Source organism: Alligator sinensis, unplaced genomic scaffold (genome assembly GCF_000455745.1).
Source record: "Alligator sinensis unplaced genomic scaffold, ASM45574v1 scaffold198_1, whole genome shotgun sequence".
Lineage (NCBI taxonomy): Eukaryota > Metazoa > Chordata > Crocodylia > Alligatoridae > Alligator > Alligator sinensis.
In genome coordinates, this window is record NW_005841906.1 from 3,218,657 (window position 1) to 3,238,377 (window position 19,721).

Genomic DNA, 19,721 nt, shown 5'->3' on the forward strand with positions numbered 1-19,721 from the left:
GCGTGGAGATGAAGGGGTGAGAGGGGGGGGGGGGGGCAAATCAGAACTTATCCAGGGTGACAAAATGTTGTATATCACTAAGGAACGGTGGTAATATCATGACATCTGTTGCCAGCAACAGATTCACATAAATCACGATCACAGGAAAAAGTAAAAATAAAATAAACCAAGGCTCTTTGTATGTTATTCAGTGGTTTCGTACCCATATATCAGATTCATTAGACTCTATACCACAAGACACAAGGCCACCACCGATGTTCATTTGGTCACACTAAAACAGATTTGAATGACAAAAGAAAAATCAATAAGTGACACACAAAATTGGCAGGGCGCTAAGAAAGAGGAGGGCACCTTACTGACTGTAGGAACAAGCTTCACCAACAGAACATAAAGAGACCTTTAGGAATTGTCAATGCCTTTTACCTCATTGGCTCATTGTGGCAGAATTGGTCAATGGAAATTGGGCACGAGAAGGGAAGGGACCCTTACTCTGATTAATGCCCCAAAGTTAACGAGAAATAGGTCTGTACCAGCAGTCCACTAGAAGGATTCCTGCCCCCTCCTCTCTCCAAATTTATACAAGTGTCTGCCATGAGTCTTGCAGATTTTTATTAGTAAATGACTATACAATCCCATCTATAGAAATGCACTTATTTAACCAAACACAGCTAGACAGTTAATTACCTCAGCAAAAAATATTTACCAGATGGCTAAAAAAAAATGGTTCTCCAAAATCATGAACTTAATTTCCTTGAACTACTTCACATTATAAAGATCTTACCAAACAGCATCTGGGAATTCAAAGTGGCCAAAGGCACTTTTGAAACCAATAGGCCTAAATGTAGGGTAGACACTCTTCTAGTTCACTACTTGGAAATCAAAAAGGCAAACAGATAATGCTAATTTAAGCCTCTAGACTGCTGTTTTTCCTAAACAGGATGGAAGACTTGTAGACAAAGGTCTGTCTGGCACCATCATTTAAAAGGACAGTGGACAAACCACCCTTTTGCAGAAGGGGTATAAACCAATTTAGTCCCGCTTAAATGCTGGAAGCATGTTGGATTTAACAACAACATTTCTTGTGCTGGCTCTTTGCAGACTTGTAAATTTTGCCCAGCATTAGAGTTAGAGCAAGGCACATGGTTGGCTGCTGGGGAGAAAAACTGTGAAGTGTAATTGTGTTTTAAAAAACCCAAACCCCAGGAATTCTGCACTTAGTTCTTGAAAAATTGATTGGTACCTGAAAGCCCATGACGTGTGTCATGTAGACTTGATATTCTAAGATGACAGCACTGGCAGTTTGGCAGTGACCCTGTTCTGCATTTAAACTTAGAAACACAGAATAGATCAGGCCTATCCACATCTTTAAATACACGGGTGCTGTTTGATATGGAGAACATACAGATTCCAATGAGCAAAATCTCAATATGAGCAGTCCAAGCCAATGGTCACCATGTAGCAGCCGATGTGTTGTAAAATGGACACCCTGGCTTACTTCACATGTTCAACCCTCCAATGCAGGAGGCCACATTTGGTTATCCCTCTTCTTTTACTTAATATAACATACAACACGCTTGATATTCCGTTTTTAATCTTAGTTTTCCAACTCTACCTGGAATTAACTGTCTCTATAGCCTTAATCATTGTAATTTACAATGGAAGACTAGTTGAAGAGCAAGAAATGCTTTATGGAGTGCTTTGTTTGAAGGATGTGCATTTTCCTTAATGAGAAGGCTGACCTGCTACACCAGGGGGTCACACCTTCTATAAATGGCATACTGTCTACTATTTCTTTTTTCTTGTTTTTTATTTTTATTTTTTTTGCAGTACTAGTGGCACCAAGGCAGTGTCATCATTCAGAACCCTTAATACAAGGAGGTACACCTGAGGGGCTTGGCATCACAATAAAAGGCTATGAAAAGAAAGTCTGTTAGAACGAACCAAATGTTGCTCAGACAAATGTGCTCATTCCTGTCAGTTGCAAAAAAACTGATTATGTCCTTCCATCAAGGTTCCAAACAGCAGCAATATTTTGCAATTACACGTTGGATTTGCTTTTTCTCCTCAGCCATGCAAATGTAAGTGTGGAGTAACTACTAAAACCAATGAAACACACTTTACATTTCCGACCAGTGTAATGGGGCAGGATCTTGCCCTTAGTTAACATTAGTGTATAGAAGCTCCTGCAAATAGTACAAGCTTTTGAACAGAAAGGAACACTGTCATTCCTTGTTTCACAGTAGGTGACTTCAGAACTCTCGTCAACAAGATATCCAACTGGAGTGCCAGGTTTCCACAAGTTCTCCTTGTATCGAAGGAGAAACTAGTGATTTGAGCAGCAGCTAATATTTACTGTTATTAGTATGCTTAGTCATTCAAAGTCAGTATTACAAAAATTTTACACAACCTCTCAAAGTTAGAAAGAGAGCCATATTTTCCACCCTCTCAAATGCTAGAGTTTAGTTTCAACTGTTCACTGGACTGCTGAAAGTTTAAGGCATGTTGACATGACTTAAATACTGTAAAACAAAACATAAACTTGCCTAATAATATTAAAAAGTTTAAAATCCCAGCAATTGTCTGTTCTAAAAATATGTTGGACCACTGAAATCCATACCTCTTGCCAACATAAATCAAGAGCTTCATCTGAAAGGATTTGGCACATTTCATGTGTAGAGCTCTTTAAAAAAAATAAAAAGAGAGAGAAATATAAAACCATATACCACCATTTTCTTTACTCAAAATGTTTGGTGTTCATTTTTTAAAAAAAAAAGCAAGCCTGGCACCCCATAGCAAGAATTCCTAACTGGAGCCGAGACATAACATCTTCAGAACTGCTACAGTGACTTAGGGGTCCAAGTCTCTTTTTAAAAGCAAGTTATGCTTCTCAAGTCAGTTTTGAAAAAGATACTTGGAGCCTAAATCACTGTAGCACTTCTGAAAATGGTACCAAAGATTTAGCGTTACCCAGCTATTTGGGGTAAAATAACCATATGGAATGTCCTCTTAAGGATGCAATATGCAGAAGTATAAGCAAGTACTGGTACAAAACAAATGCTCAGGTTCAAGTCTAATCTGAAGTACCAAGTTGGCAAGAAACAGCAAAAGATTTTGCAGCGATATTGAACACACTGTATATAAGGTCTGCAGCAGCTCTTTAAGTCCTTCCAAGAGGCACTACAACACTCAGAGGGTATCCTCTACTCAAAAGATGGTTTTGCTCAAAGAACAGTATCACTAAAAAACTTCACCTGTACAGATGCATCATATAAAGTTTATTCAAGTATTTCCTCTACAATATGGGCAGGAGAAGGACATGTTCCACCCACAAAGCTTGTCAAATGGCGGTTGTGCTCTTCTTTACTTTGATCAGGGTGGTGTCCCCTCCACACCCTCCTCACTACTTTCTTGCACACAATCAGGCTGCTAGACCCTGAACTTCATTCACGCATACTTTTCATGCCCAAGAAGGATTTTCATTCTAGGGTAGGTCCTTGTTCATTAAAGGCTCTCTAAACCAGTTCCTTTGGGCTTTTAAATGGATTTGTTCAAGAAGTTAGTGCTCTTCATTTTTGCTAGCACTAGCATAATCTGATGCTGTGGAAGCTTCCTCATTCAGCTCTGCCAATGCACCTCTACTCTCACCTTTGGTACATCCTGCTTTTCCTTCTCTTGGAGAAGAGAGACAGAATATGGCACAATCGGGAGTCTCAACTACGATAAGACTTTTCACGTGTGGTCCAAGCAGGACTTGAATCCATGTTTCCAGAGGTGAAAATCTAGTACAGTAATCAAACATGTTACAGATGCCCAAACTAGTTTGTCTGCAATTGTAGTTTCACCCCCAAACTAATTCCCTCAGGAAAAAGCACAAAATAGGTCCAGTGTAATAACTAGTCTTTTCCCCCGCACTTCCTTCTAGCCTTCTCAAACCCTTGAACTGTCATTCTGTTAAAACTTGCTTTAAAAAAAACCCAAACAAACAATAAAAACCACATAAAGCAAAATTGAATGGATGGTTTCTCAAACAAAAAACCCTGTAGGTAACATTAAAACACTGGAGTTTTAGTTTGTTTTTTAAAAAAGAGAGAGAGACAGGAGGTTTTAAGCAATAAATTTGCCTTCCTCCTTGCTCCCAGCTATTAACCAACATCAGACAACCATTGGTCAGCATGAGTGCTGCTTCACGTTGTAGCTTTTCCATTGTTTACTGTGTTATACTCGTTCATCAGTTGTTCATAAGGCACAGAAGTTTCCAGCTCATTACTGGTAAATGTGGATTCATCTGAAGACGAAAACTTCATCAGGGTTTTGGGAGTCTCAGGCTCCTCTACAAGATTGTCATCCATGGAGGATTTGGAAGTTTCCTCATCATCTGAAAGATCTTGCTCTTCATCATCGTCTTCATTTACAAAAGTTATATTGGCGTTCTCAAAGATTAGGGGACGACAATCCCTGGAGTCCCACGCTTCCCCTTCTTCCTCACTGATTCGGTCCAGCTGGTTTACAAACATGTTGCAGTCCAGTGGGCTGTCTGTCTGTTTGTCATTTAGGTGCCTCGCAATGCGACTATTTTTGAGTTTTAAGGAAACCTCATCATAATTGAATGAGTTGCTCTTTGTGTACGTCACCTGGATATCTTTATTGGCAATCTGCATATTTGGTTTGGAATGGTCTGTTTTAATGATGTTATTATCATTGTTTGACTTCAGGGCCTTCTTCCCAATCTGCTTGATGAGATCATTATAGGTCTCTTCCTTCTTGGAAAGGAAGCTGAAAATGTTCACATCCTTGGAGGTGCCCATTTGAAGGGCTTTTTTAGACTGAGGGTGATTTTCAAATGACTCTTTCCTTTTTTTCCTCCGTTTCTTGATTGCTTTGTGGACTTCCACAAACATGCTGACTTTCCAATTGACAAATAGAGAAAGCCACGCTAGGCCCAGGTAGATCCATAACTCCACAAAGTATCGGTAAAGGGCATGGTAGTTTGCTTCTGGGTTTACACCTGCAAATAATTCAAAACACGACTATCATGTTGTGACTATATACAGTTTTAGGAAAGTATTCAACCAGGCATAACCTTCATGAACCTGAGTGAAAAAAAACCTTGAAGGTTTTTCAGGACACAGTTTTTACATCTGCCTTTAAAAACAGGATCAGAGTAGAAAGTGTTTGAAAAAGTTTGTCCTAGAAAGGGACTAACCTTAAAAGAAGTCTCTTGCAAATAAAACCCCAAACTTTTTTTTTTTTTTTTAAATGGATCAGAATGAAAGGACAGTTTAGTTGTTAAAACAATGTTAAGAGCCAAGATGTGGGTTGTTTCAAATTCTCCTGAGCAACTAAGGGCAAGTCATGTCCAAGTTTTTCAAAGTGCTCTGTAATTTTGGGCTCTAGACACACAGGAGCCAATAGTCAGAGGTGGCAGTCACTCATAACTGAATTTAGTTTGAAGTCAGTTGGAACTATCAGCATTTACTATTTTCATGGGAGAAATACAGCTTGCCAAACCAGAGCCGAGGTGTCTGTAGGTGGTGCCCAAGATTAGAAGTTGCTTTAAAAACTGAGTCCTCAACATTAGTATGTCTGAATTTCTCACATCTGAAAAATGGGGACCCTGTTTACCTAGCCTGGTTGGAAGCTTGTTTGCCTTAAACAAGATGTATAAAGAGGTGTTCATTATTCAAAATTAGAGCTACGGCTGACAATCATAAGAGCAGCAGTACTCTCAAAGTCACCCAAAAATGAAGGACTCCAACTAATGTAGAACTTATTTGTTGTGTTTTTGGCCACGAGATTTTCAGTCACTCACCCCGCATTGTCAGTTTCTCAGGGTGAGTTGCTCAAATTCAACTGGTTGCTGAGACCAGTGCAAGCTTGGGCAGGAAAGAAGCACTTTCTACCCCAACTCCAATTTTACATTAAGTAGTCAAAGGATAAAATACATAAGCAGTGCTTAGAGCAGGGGTGAAAACCAGAACTCTTCCAAGCCCATAGTGTGACAGGTAGAGAACTCTCTTGGGATGTGGGATAGGTAGGCAGGCATGACCCCTCCCAGGCTGAAGGAAGTAAAAGCTTCAGATTTCCCAAATCCTGGGCAAATGCTCTGACCACCTGACTAGTGCACAAGAGGTGGGCACCATGCTTCTTCCCAGAATTGTCTAAATAAAAAGAGTGAGCACCGTTTTCTTCCTTTCATTTAAAAAAAAAAAAAAAAAGGATGCAGGCACCTTACTCAGGGCTACAGACAGACACATAAATCCTGGGAAAAGAAAGATGGGATTGAGACACCTTCCCTTTCCTGTCCTCAGCATTTCCCTATTGTATAGACCTAGGCAATGAACAGCAAACTTTAGGTAGCTCCCTGCTTAGCATGGTGCTACGATAGAGGTGCCTAACTCTCCCTAGGCACATACAGTGGGCTGTCCTCACAACACAAGCATTAGATTCCATTCAGGAGCCACATACTAAAGATTAGATGTTGCTGTGCCTAACTCTTTATTGAATCTGGCCTGAAGTACCATTTAAAGAAGCTGCAGGGTGAGCTCCTTGGAGCAGCATTAACCATTAGTGAATGCTGAGAACCATTAGGGAACACTGCTCCTCTTGGAGCAGTGTTGACCACCAGGGAAATATTCAGTAAAGCAGAAGGCTCTGGAAATCTTACATCTCAGGGAAGTGACAGCACACGTGACACATACATTGAACAACATTAGAGTAAGTTATTACTGACCAGCAACAAAGTCTCCAAATCCTATGGTGGTGATAGTGATGAATGAGAAATAGAGACCTTCAATGTAGTCCCAGCCTTCTGTCACCATGAAGACAAAGGGAGGAATAACCAGGTGAATGAGAACTCCCCACATAATGAAAATAACTGTGCACGTGATTTGTGCTTGCCTCTGGGAAGTAGTAAAAAAAACAAACCAACAAAAAAACTTTTTAGAGAGAAGCCACATTTTCTTTCAACCAACACATTTTGTTGTGTGTCCAATGTCAGCAATATTAGTCAATTCATACTTTTGCAGTAAGACTTTAGCAACCATGGCTAAAGGGGACTAAAAATAGTAAATGAATGAATGGAAACTAAATCACATCATTCAGACACCTCAAAAACAGCGCTTTCAGGTCATTTCCTCAAGTACTTTTTGCATGCATGCATACTCCAAAAGGTAGAGGAATTCCTTACAGTAGCAGCAGTAAGTTAGTGAAGTACACAGGTTTGGTAAAAGCACTGATGCCTGAATAGCTAGAAATCACTGCAGTCTGTGAGCATATCACCACTTCTGTCCAGGGTGATCCGGTCATAAGCAATAGCTGTTGGAGTAGCTTTGGTAGCAAAAAAAAAAAAAAAAAAGGATGCTGTGAAAGAACACTGGAAGCAAGGGCATGGAAACCAGAAAAAGAGCCAGGCTAGCAACAATCAATGAGGGAGCACCATGAGGCTGACAGGAAGGTGCGTTAAAGGGTTTTGGAGAGGAGAGAGAGGGGCAGCCAGGGCACTTAGATGAAAGCATGCCATATTCTGAACTCATGAACATCAGTTCCATCTGTTTTCAGGGGACTACTCAAGCCACTCAAATTGCACTGGTTTAGACGGCAGCCCTCAAGAGAACAGCAATTCTGTAATCTACAACGCTTGTTAGTTCTCTAGAGGCAAAATTCATACAGGTGCAGAGAGCCAGAACTTGTGCAGAGGTCATTCTAATCCCCTCTCCCCCCAGCACAAAACCCTTTATTAATTGGTCATGTGTGTCTGCATATTTCTATTTTACCCTGAGTAGTACACAGTACGATCTTTGTTTTACTGCATTAAGTCACGCTGCTATACAGGGGCTCCTACACACATGGGGAGCCTGCTCTGAAGAGCTGGCAATCCAGCACATCAGAGCAGACTCATTAATTGAGTCTGCTGGAGCATGGAAATTGACATGACGCTGTGCGTCTTTGCGCTAACAAAATGGCAGGTGTGTGCTCTGAAATAAAACATGTTCAATGAACTATAGTTTAAAGCAGCGTGGGGACACACGGTGATGCTGATACATGTAACGCATGGGTACTTTTGATTAGTGCGGCTTGCTAATTAAAGCATCCAGCGCTATGCCAAAAGCGCATGTAAAAATACCCCAGGTTTTGTTGTGCAGGGTGTCTCTATACTGAGAACTAAGAGTACAGGATCACCCAGAAGCCCCAGTCATGACCTACTGTGCAAGGTGCTGTACAAACTGAGGCAAACGATTTTAGGCAGTAGAACTGGTTGCTTAGGGAAACTGTGGACTGGCCGTCACTGGCAGTGTTCAAGAAGAGGTTGGACAGCCACTGGTCAAGGATAGTTTAGGCACAGCTATGCCTATGTTCTACTATGGGTATTCCTCATGTGTTGCGGCTGTGTCGAGTGCCCCGCAACCCACCCTTCTGCTACATGTGTCAGGGTGCCTTTAAGCTTCCCTCAGAGGCATTCGTTGTTGGCTTCAGCCAAGGCTGGGGATTTTGGCTGGGGGGTGCCAATGCTCCTGCTGGGACTTAAAGCCAGAGGTTCCTAGCTGGAGGGTCTTGCTCCTCTGCTCAGGGTCAGACCGATTGCCATATCTGACGTCAGGAAGGAATTTTACCCCATGGTCAGATAGGTATGGACTGTGCATTTTGTTGCCTTCTTCTATAGCAAGGGGTGTGGCCCTTTACTTGAAATATCCCTAGCAAATATTAATGACCTTTTATAGAAGCAGGACACTGGCTGCCATGGTTCCTCTGCTTTACCTGTGGCAAGTCAGGATGTTATATCTTGTGTTGTCTCAGGGTTTATGGCAGTTTTACGAAAAGTTTAGATTATGGATTGCATAGGGTGGTTTGGACAGGGATAGTCCTGCCTTGCATTGGATTGGATTGGATGGCCTCTAAGGGTCCTTACCAGCCCTACTTCTCTATGATTAGTCTATGACAGCTTACAGAGTCCAGTTCTGCTCCAGGTCAAATTGTGTAGTATCACTACAGAATTTGCCCCTTGATATGTCCAAATGTACTATCCAGATAAGTGGGCATGCAAAGAACTAGGTTAAGTCACATACTAAACACTCGGCCAGAGAAGAAACATACCAGGCTTACTCCTCTCTTGGTCAAGAACTGGCCCAGCCTCTTGGCACGCCCACCAAAGAACTTCCCCAAAGCACTGATCCATGTCAAGCAGAGGGGAACCCCAAAGAGACCGTAAAATATGCAGAAGAGACGCCCAGAGGGTGTCTTTGGAGAAACGTTTCCATATCCTGAAAAAGAGATAAGAAGATATAATTTAGCTTACATGAGCTATGGGCTTGTGCTAAGCATATAGCAGTACAAGTTTGTCTATACACAGATGACAAGCCATTGTCCGAGCCTTTGCTGTACCAAATATCCACAACTCAAAAGCTGCAGTCCTTTCCTGTCCAATGCTGATGGCCTGAAATACTTAGAAGCCTTCTTTTAAGTAACGTATTATATTTAAGTGGAGGCTGGGAATGGAGGGCTGCATTTTAGTTGTCTCCTGGTTTATCTACAAGTTCTGAGGCCTCTCTCCTCATCAGATAAACAAGAGATTAAAAAAACCCTCACCTTGAAGCATCTAAAGTGTTTTTTTTCCCCTTTTGGTAAAATACTGCTAGAAGTCTGAATCTTATAAACTGATTCAAATGCATCCTCTATAATCCCTCCCCCGCATCTCCTGCCATAAAGACAAAAAAATCAAGTTAGCAAATCAAAAGTGCCACTGCTAAGAAATTTGCACCCCTTGTGAGATCTCCATTCTGGGCATGAATGTTATACCCCAGCATCTCTGCAGAAAGAGGCAATCAGACACCCAACTGGAGGAGAATAGGTCACAACTGTGCAAGTTGCCTCGATCAGGGCTTTAAATCTTTGATAGTAACAGAACTCAACAAGCAACCACAGGTATTCTGAGCACAGACCCAGGAAAGACAACTAGCTTATTTTCTAATCCTCTGCTTGAAATTTGTTTAAACCATGTTTGCTTTCCTGACCTTTTCTTGCTGGAAGTCAAGCAAAAATAAAGTCAGATTTCTTCAAGGGTTTTTTAAATAATATTAACAGGGGGAACATGTTGCTGTATTTGGTTTAGCAGTAAGGTTTCTAACTTGCTCACCTCCTCTGGTCAGTTTGTGTTTTCCAACACCATGGATGTTCTTTTTTCAGAACAAACAACAACCAACCCATAACCCTGATGTTTTTCTGAATCTCGCAGGGTCCTACAGATATATCAGTGAAGGCCTTCTGTAATAGCAAAGGCAGGGTTTTGCATTGGGAGAGAAGCTGATTTTCCAAGGTACTGCGTATTGGAAAAGAGCAAAAACCTTTTGGTCGGGTTCTAGCTGCATAGATCAGTGGCGAATTTTAGACCATCTCATACCTTTTGCCCTTTCCCCTAAAAAAATGGAGAAAGAGATGATAAAACAAAAAGGTTTCAGAGAACCTATGAGATTGTATCTATCAATACTCTGTTTGGGATAGTAGAAGACCTGTACTTTGAGTCCCAGTGAATATTCCTTTAAGTTATAAGCAGCACTTGGTGCCAGGTTTATACCAAACAGGCATTCAAATATAAACTGTGATTGGAACTGGGATTATATCAGTCCCACTTCATCAAGCCACTGGATATGTAATTACTCAGCAAGGAAAACATTTTTATTACATACTTCAAGGATTTGAGTGTTGATGAACCATAACTGCCTCATACACATGCCTCGTGAAAACATGTTCTAAGGTTGCTTGCTCATTTGTTTATACCTCCCATGGTTATTAGGAAGTATATTTTTCTTCAATGGATAGCCAGATACATGAATGAAAGAGCAAGAGGCCACTGAATTGTAAGAAGTTCTGCAGCCAAGAGAACGCACATGATAAATACCCACCAATTGTCGTGATTACAGTAGCAGCAAAGATCACGGCATTGGGCCAATTCCAGTTGTTGAATGTGTTGTTGCCCGTAATGGTAACTCCTTGCCCAGCAGCATTTGATACCACCTACAAATAACAATACATAGCATTGGTTAGAGATAATGTCCAGCACATAACCTGAAGCAGAAAGAAGTGCCCATTAGTGTCTTCCCATAGTTCAACAGCACAAAATAGTTGTGGAAGTTTATTCTATGAAGCACAAATACTGCTTTGGCACCCTTGCTAAAAAGTTGAAAACCTACCTAATGTAAATTGTCTTGCCCAGTGAACATTTGCTAAATGCCAGAAATAGATTGCAAAGCTGTTGCAGAATATGAGGGTTTACTTAGGGGTTTAAATGTGAGGTTTACCTGGGGAGAAAACTATGGCTAGACACACAAAGGTACTAGAGCAAATCATGATCTACCTCCCAGAATTAATTTTAGCCAAGTAGCACTCAGCTACTCTGCAGCACAGTTCCTGAATACAGAGTTAGTATTGCACAGGGGCACCTGCTGTATTACAACTATATTTGTAACAATGTTTGAAACTCTTGGCAAGTCCTGGCACAACCAAGGCATGAGCAAGACCAAAGGGAATCCTTTAGCAAAGCTATGCAAATAGAAACACAAAATAATACACATTAGTGCTAGTTCACCTGTTGTCCCTGGCAAAGCTAGGTACCTTACAAGCCAGCATGATACTGCACTTCTGTTTTGCTTAACTTTCCCATGCAACTCCCTGCATTAGGCCTGTCTCTCACTCACCCTTCTCTCTCAAAACCCTTGTACTAGCTGAGCCAATATGAATGCCCTGTGTTCGTTTATACCATTGTCTGGTGGATAGCATCAATTATTTGTGCTCCCATAGAACATGCAAATTAAAAGCTTTGATATTCACTTGGGTCTAGAGGGCAAAGTTGTGAGCAAACCTTATATATTGTCTAGCTAATCTTAGGAAACATCTGATTAGAGACTTGGGCTTTTCAAACTGGATCATAGGAGGCTGCACTAGTGTGATACAAATCTGATGACCACAGAAAGTCCGTATACAAGTTTACAGAAAGTTTTAAAAATAATACATTTAACTCTCATTCTGACAGACTTGGACCTCCCTCAAGTAACAAGAAAGAGCTTGCTAGTTATTTCACTCTCAAAATCTGTAATTGTTTCGTTTAGTCCTCGAAGCAATCCTAGGGTGCAGTTTCAGATTTCTTAGTTGTTCTTAAGGTACTTCTAGAAGTCTAGGCTAAACTGAATGTGTTGACACATGGCTTGTATACTCTGGAATAATTTGACTTTGCTTTACTTTTGCCCTGAAGTAAACAGACAATGAACAGTCTTACAATGGTGTAAATCAGTTCCCTCTGTGAAAGAGTTACCCTTTGGAAAGTGAGGAGTAAAACTTTACATTGGTGTCTGAAGCGCTAATAAATTTCATCCCAAGGTAGCCCTTTCTATCACTGCAAATCAGCAGGGCCAGTCCAACCATTAGGCAAACTAGGCAGTCACCTAGGGTGCCAAAATTTGGGGGGCGCCAAAATTATATGCAGAACAAAACAACAGGAACATCATTCTAAATAACAGCCCTGGCCGGCTATGGCTCCACCTTGGTCTAAGACCTTTGGTTCAGCAAGGGGAGAAAGACCTCTGAAAAGATCTCAGAGGAAAGATCACTAGAATCGCAACTCCTACCTTTTGGGTGCTGCGGTACACAGTAGCAGGGACACCGAGGTACACAGTTCGCCTAGAGTGCCAATTACCCTTGGACCAGCCCTGCAAACCAGGTTGTTGCTGGCTCACATCCCAGCTACTGGTGAGGAATTGCAGTAGTACCTACTGCAGACAATTATCCCCAGAGAGCTGGTTGTATGGCTCTCCAGATATAGGCACAATTTTATTCAAAGTAAAATTACCCCAGGGTAAGCATGTCATGTGTCTGCACCCTGAGAAAGTAGCACTAAGTTTAGATACCACATACTGAGTGTGCTGTAGCCCAGATACTCTTGATAATCTCACAAACATGTTGAGAATGGAGGATGACAAGAAAAACAAAGGTCTCATTTTGATAGGAATTTGTGAATTCAAACCAATAAACTGTATGTAGACAGATATTTCAAAGAAAAAGTAGCATTTTGCAGCTGAATTTAGTCTAAAGTGAATAACCCACTTTCAGAGAAAAGGCAGCCCACACACACAGATTTAAAAAAATCAGACTGGTTCAATTTTCCCATGTAGACAAGTGAACCCCAGCACCCTTGGGGCAGATTAACAATTGCTCACATACGTCTGAGTCTCTGATCTCTTACAAGAAAACAAATGGAGGCATTCCAAAGCAACTCCAGCTCCTGCAAAGGTGTCTAGCAAACCTTATAGTCAATAGCATCCAAGGCAGCTGACAGATACAGGGGCCTGATTGGCTGCCAAAAAATCTTCCATGCTTTGGAAAAGGCACACATTAAAATTACACTACATGTTAGACTACAACCATTTGGTTCCAAGTTGCATCCTATCGCCCAAGATCACTTGGATTAGTTTCATTCTTCACAAGGCAACTGACCTCAAGATACACAGTAACATGTCAGTCTCCTCTGTCACTGAGCCATTATCTCATCCTACGTTACCCCACCTTCAACTTGAACTAATGAGCTCTGTTTAGCAGTATGTGAAAGCAGTTAGCATGCAGTGTGCAAGCGGTGGTGTTGTGAGGGTGTGAGAGGGCCCCAGCTCTAGAGGGAGAAGGCAGATGGAGTGAGCGGAACACAGCTGCCCCTCACACCCATCCAGTTAATGTCCTTAGGGACCAAGGGCCAGCTCTTCTCATTGTTGTATAAACACTTAAAAAATTCAGATTCATAGCACTTCCCCTGCCAAAGCTGCACCTCCCTCTCATTCCTACTGGAACGTAGTTATCTATGAGCTGCAGTCTTGCTTCAGACTTTCTCCACTTCCATTATTTTCAGTACGTTTTCGCTATAATAAGCCTGTTTGTGGATCTGAAGCCCCAGAGCATTAACAACATATACATTCCAGTTGTAGAAGAACAAGATTAAAATATATACATTTTAAACTCAACATTTTTCCCTTTTTTCTTTTTGTTTGGCTACTGAACAACAGCACATGCATACATACATACAGCAGTTTTCTATGCCAAGTAACTTTTGACCACATTGAAATAATTAAGTCTTTTTGGCATAAGTAGATAATAAAAATGGACATGATACCATTAAGCTGCAAGATGCTGTATGTGCAAGAAATTTGGTAACTAATAACCTTTTTTCATTCCAATAATCAATATGTTAGCAACATGGTCAATTTTGCCACTTCTGTGATGACAGTAGATAGGAGCCTAGCAAAGATTGGTAATATTTTTTTTTTTGTGATAAATACTAAATGTACCAAGCAAACCCTTCTCCCCACCACCTCCTTCCTCACATTCCACCCTGGAGTGTTGAGTAGAAAAATAAGCGCCGAACACTGCGGTTCAATCTTTAAATAAAGTTCCAGTTTGGAAATGCCAAAGCAATTCATTCCGACAGTTTCAAAACAGCATTTTTAATTTAAAATACTGATCTAAAATTATTTTTAAAAATGGTAACTTGAAAATAAAATATTTCATTTTGTTTCAAAACAAAATTTTAGTTTGATCCAAAATTATTATTATTATTTTTTGTTGAAAATCTCCAAATGTTTCCATTTTGGTTTGGCCCAAATTCAACTTTTTTCTTTGTTTTCTTTGTTTGGCTACTGAACAGCAGCAGCAAGTAAATAATCAACCAACCAATCCAGCTATTCACTTTTGTTTAGTCACTAGGGGCGTCTTTACACCTGCTCCAGGGGTGGGGGGGAGGGGGCTTTAATTAGAGTGGCTCCAAAAGCCACTCTAACTATAACTAAAGCTCATTTGACAAACTTTAACTAAAGTGCCCCTGCTGCCATTTTGAAGCACAGGACTTTGAATACACGAGACGCTGCAGGTGCTTTCATTAAAGTGCCCCCGCAGCCATTTTGAAGTGCGGGGATGCTGAATACATGAGACACAGAGGCTGCCAGTGTGCTAATTAGCACACTCCAGCAGACTTGATTAGAACTGAGTCTGGTCTGATATGCTGCAATTACAGTGTGTCAGAGCAGCATCCCTGCATGTCTACATGCACCCTAGGTTGCCTGGAGCTATTACTTTAAGTAAATGGAGGTTACAGGAAGGGAATCCAAGAAAGGGGAAAAAAACCTAATGCACCTTTTGATGACATCAGCAAAAATACAAGCCAAAAGGTTTTTCCAACCTAATAAAAAGGGGCAGTGTTCTCTTTCTTAGTTCTCTTCCAGCATAAAACACTGCTGCAATACAGCAGGTGATTTCCTTCAATTACATCTTTAATGTTACTTATTAAATGATTAGCCTCCCCAAGGACTTGTCAAAGGTCAAAAGTACCAATTAATGACATTCTCCCCTTTGCCCATACACAGAAGTCTGTTTACAAAGGAAGTTCTGCATACTAACATTTAAAGAGCATTAGACTTGTGCCACTCAGACTTCCCATAACAATAAGGATGACTGCAAAACCAGAATAAGCTTTAAACAAGTGTGCATGTCATGGGTGGGAAGCAGAAGAGATTCAAAACAAGATATTATGGATACATCATTATATCTTTCTCCCATCCTACTATGTTTTGCTCAGAAACAAAAGCTCAGAATAAGCACGTGGAAGAAAGTTGGAACGTTTCCTATACTAACATTAAAACAAATTTTCATCATTGCATTACCAATTCAGTAATGGTAATGATAAGAGGTCTATGTGCATCTTGATCACCAGGTTATTGACCTCTTCTCAGAACAGGTCATTAGGATGTGGCTCACAAACCTATTCAAGCCAACAGGCTGTAAGCCTGTCTCAACTGCTGTCAGTCCTGCTGGCAATACAACAGCTGGAAATTTGAAAAAAGATGCTACTCCACACAACACCTTGAGATCAGTCCCATTAGAAGGGGATGTGAGGAAATATATGCCTGCAACCTACTTAGAAGGCATCACAGTAGGAACAAGAGAAGGAAAAGCACTTGACCAGATAATACAGATCTAGAGTAAGAAGTGAGCTTAAAAAAAGGTTTTGCTTATGTACTTATTAACTCAAGGCATTTGACTATGTTAAAATACAGGTATTTGACCTGTTGAATCATATCCAAGTGAATAGGAGTGAACCATGTTGCAACCATTAAACCAAAAATGTTTCAGGCCTGGTTTTAGCCATAAAAATAAGGATTTTCACCTGGTCTATATAAATAATCACATATGAAAGCTACTGATTTATATTTTCCTTTTTAAACCAACCTGTTAGGAACATGGCTTTAGTCTAATACATAGAAACAAGATGCATCTTTGTTAAGCAGCCATGTGATAAATAGCCAATTGACAGTGTTGCTAAAAAGAATGATATTCACAAGGAAATGGACACTCAGTTTGCCAGCTTCAGATTACTGGTGGGTAGATGAGAATAAAACAACAACAACAACTCCCCACACATAATGCATGACCCTACAGAAGATGAGGGTGGGGGCAGGGCACATCTATGAGACATTTACTGTGGAGTAGACTAATTAGCCGTGCAGCAAACATCTTGGCATCTACAAGTCCACCTCTATTAGGCTGGAGTAAACTAATTTACTCTGCAGCAGGGTAGTATTGTAAATACAAGTACTATCCTGTTGCAGAGTAAAAAACTCCATAACAATGCACATACAGACGCTGACCCAGCTGGCTGGGGCACAAGGGTGTTTCAATGCAGGAGCTGCCTACCGGCTAGCCCTGTGCTAAAGCATCCTTGTGCCCCAGCCAGCCCCTCTGCAGAATGCTGAGCTGGAGGGGAACAGCTCTGGACTGGCTGGCAGGCGCCTGGGCCCACTGCCAGCCAGGGCTGCTCCGACCCACCTCAACACGCTATGGTCCTGGGCGCACATTCAAACAGCAATAAACTCCAGAGTTTATTGCTCCCAGGAGCACGTTCAAACAGCATGCTTGGGAGCAATAAACTCTGGAGTTTACTGCTTCGCATTAACTCCACATATAGGCACGGACATAGTCACTTTGTTTAGACACCTGCAGTGATTTTCTAGTTAATCCATGATATCCAAGTCCAAGGAAAACTTGCTAAAATTCTATAACCAGATTGTTATGGCTGTACCTAGAACAGCGTTATTTGAAGATAAGTCAATGCCTTAAAACTTCTTATCTGCCCAGATAAGACAGACGTATATGATGTGCACATAAAAATTGCTTTGTTACACAACAGCAGCAGATTTTCCCAGGTGAAGCCAGTTATCAGCGACTCTCCTGGCACAAGATTAAATGCAAGCAAAAGGCCTAGCATAATCGGTGATACTACAGTTAAAGCTAAGAACTAGGAAGGAGCTCTGTGAACAAGACACTATTAAACTCAAAAGGCTTAATTGTATTTGGGGATTTTGCAGGCATTCTAGAAGAGGTGGCTGGACAAGATTACAATGAACAATAGCAAAGGAGATTTTCTGCAGATTAACAGCCAGGTAGGACATTTGGACATGTAGGAGAAGAAGTACAGATGGTTTAAACAATTAATTTATTCTGCTCTTCAGGCTTTCACTTTGTGCAGCTATAGGAGAATGTGAGAAATCTCTTGGACCAGTGTCTTTGTCTTCCTTCTTTTACATTAACCTCATCTCATCTCTTCGCACAAAACTAATTTTATCCAAGGTATTCTGAGGAGGTGTGGACATCTACTTGTAGCAGTCGCATAGTCGTAAACCCATCTCTAGACATCCTTTCCTGTACTTGCCCTTTAGTGTCACTAGTTCCTAACACCCCCCGCCCCTCTTGTGTTTGATGAACAATGAGCAAAAATAGAACAAATTATATGTCCAAATTGTCCAGTTACTCACTTTTGCAATGTTTTAAAACTCCCCACGCTAATGTGAATAATGATGTTTTCCCAATGTGAAATACTACTTTTGGTTAAAGAAGGGGGGAGGAGGAGGAGAATAAATATGAGCACCATAACCCCTGAATCATCCCAGTCAGCCTTCATCATGTTTTCACCACGAAAATACCAGGTTTCTTCTACATGTCAGCCTCCAGAACTGAACAGTGTATTTCAGGGTATAAAGCAGTAGCTGGTGTACTCTACCAGGCCTCCTGGGCTCTGTCCCCAGTTATAATTCTGACAATGAATGGCAGGAGATAAAGTGAACTAACCTCTCAATAACTCACATATTCTTCATCTTTAAAATGAAAGCATTTAACCCACAGGGATGTGGCAAGAAGCTGTAGGTTTATAAACATGTGTTGAGAGGCTTTGCAATAAAATATGCTGGATTATAAAATGAAGAATATGGTATAAATGGAAAACTAATCAGTGCAACTTCGTATAGTAATAGATTTCTGTTTGGAGATGATATTCTACTCCTCAGTGGAAGAAACAGTGCTCATCCTCCAAACACGGTGAGAGACATGCTAAGCTGGTTTCTAAAATTTTGATTCAATCCTCAAAAACCCCACTTCTTGCCAGCATACTGCATGGCTGTTACATTTTCCATTTAATATGTCCTTACTATTTGGCTCTTTTACCCTAGATTCATTCGATATTTACTGGCCCATGTTCCAAATAAGATCTGAACTCCCATAACCTGGTTTTCCTTCATTCGTTCCTTCACATTAGGCTTTATTCAATGGAGGTCTCACTAAATTTATATTTTATATAAATTTGAAGATAGAAATCTGTGGATTAGTTATCTAATCATGGGTACATGCAATGCTGACAATTTAGCCAATCACAATAAAACTGTCCAGAGGCATGGGGTTTGCATTTGTAATCAGATGAAACTTTATACTGCCATTCCTCTTTCAGCAGTTTTTATTTTAACCGAATCCAGCAGCAACAGAGTGAAATAGCAGGAGACAAGTTCACAGGCAATCAGCACTGCAGTCATGTCTTTGATTTTACAAGCTTTTCCAAGAGAGGAAGAGAGATCAGGTCAACAAGCAAGGAAGGAGCCCCAGGGGTTCAGTCCAGGGAGGAAGAAATCTCCACCTGTAGCTTCTGAAAGAGAACTTTCCTTTCTCTTCTGTTTTGTTTCTGTGGGTTAGTGAAGTCTGCAGTAGAAGTACTAACGTGGACTGAAACTCTAGCATGGTGTAAAATTAATGCTGAGAGCAGGCAATGGTAACAGGAGCCATGCTCAGTCATAAACAGGCAAACCAGCTTGGAAAGATTACCCAGACCCCTGCAGAAAGTATTTAAGTGCTACATTAATTAACACCATTGGACAGGTGTACATTCTCAAGGCTGTAAGAGATGCATTCCCATTGTGCCTGTAGGCCAAAGAAAGTCAGAGTGATTCAAGCTGCTCCATCTCCAGGCACCTGGAGACAGAGCCCTAGCCTGTGAGTTTATGTTGAAAGAGACACCACTTTAAACTCTCAGCATGGATTTTTTTTTAAACCAATTTGGTTCAAGTGATACAAAACCCAGTGTGAACAAGTCTTGAATTAAGTCTGGTTAATAGGTACTTAACTTGATCTATCAACCAGATTTAAAGCTGAATTAAGAGCATCCACACAGGACTTCATACAACTTAAACTAAATCAATCTGTTTTACAAATAGCAACAACGGGGGTCTCTGCACATGCTCCGCAGCGGAGTGGGATGGGTGCTTTAATTAGAGCGGCTCCCAGAGCTGTTCTAATTAAAGAGCCCACAGCATCACATGTATTCAGTGTCCTGCATTTCAAAATAGCAGTGGGGGCACTTTAACTAAAGCTCGTTCAAT

The 19,721-nt window shown here is 41.0% G+C and overlaps 1 protein-coding gene across 3 annotated transcripts in view; it reads right to left on the reverse strand.

Annotated features, from left to right (window-relative positions):
* Positions 1-19: 19 nt before the first annotated feature.
* The window catches only part of KCNK5 (potassium two pore domain channel subfamily K member 5), a 56,252-nt gene continuing 36,550 nt past the window's right edge, over positions 20-19,721 (reverse strand). For 2 of the 3 annotated variants that reach the window (XM_025197820.1, XM_025197819.1), the window contains exons 2-5: positions 10,896-11,007; positions 9,091-9,257; positions 6,731-6,899; positions 20-5,005 (exon numbers count right to left, since the gene is read on the reverse strand). In XM_025197820.1, the coding sequence (XP_025053605.1) occupies positions 4,185-5,005; positions 6,731-6,899; positions 9,091-9,257; positions 10,896-11,007 (1,269 nt within the window). In that variant the 3' untranslated portion in view covers positions 20-4,184. The remainder of the gene's footprint in view (positions 5,006-6,730; positions 6,900-9,090; positions 9,258-10,895; positions 11,008-19,721) is intronic. The other variant, XM_025197821.1, reaches the window with a different exon arrangement.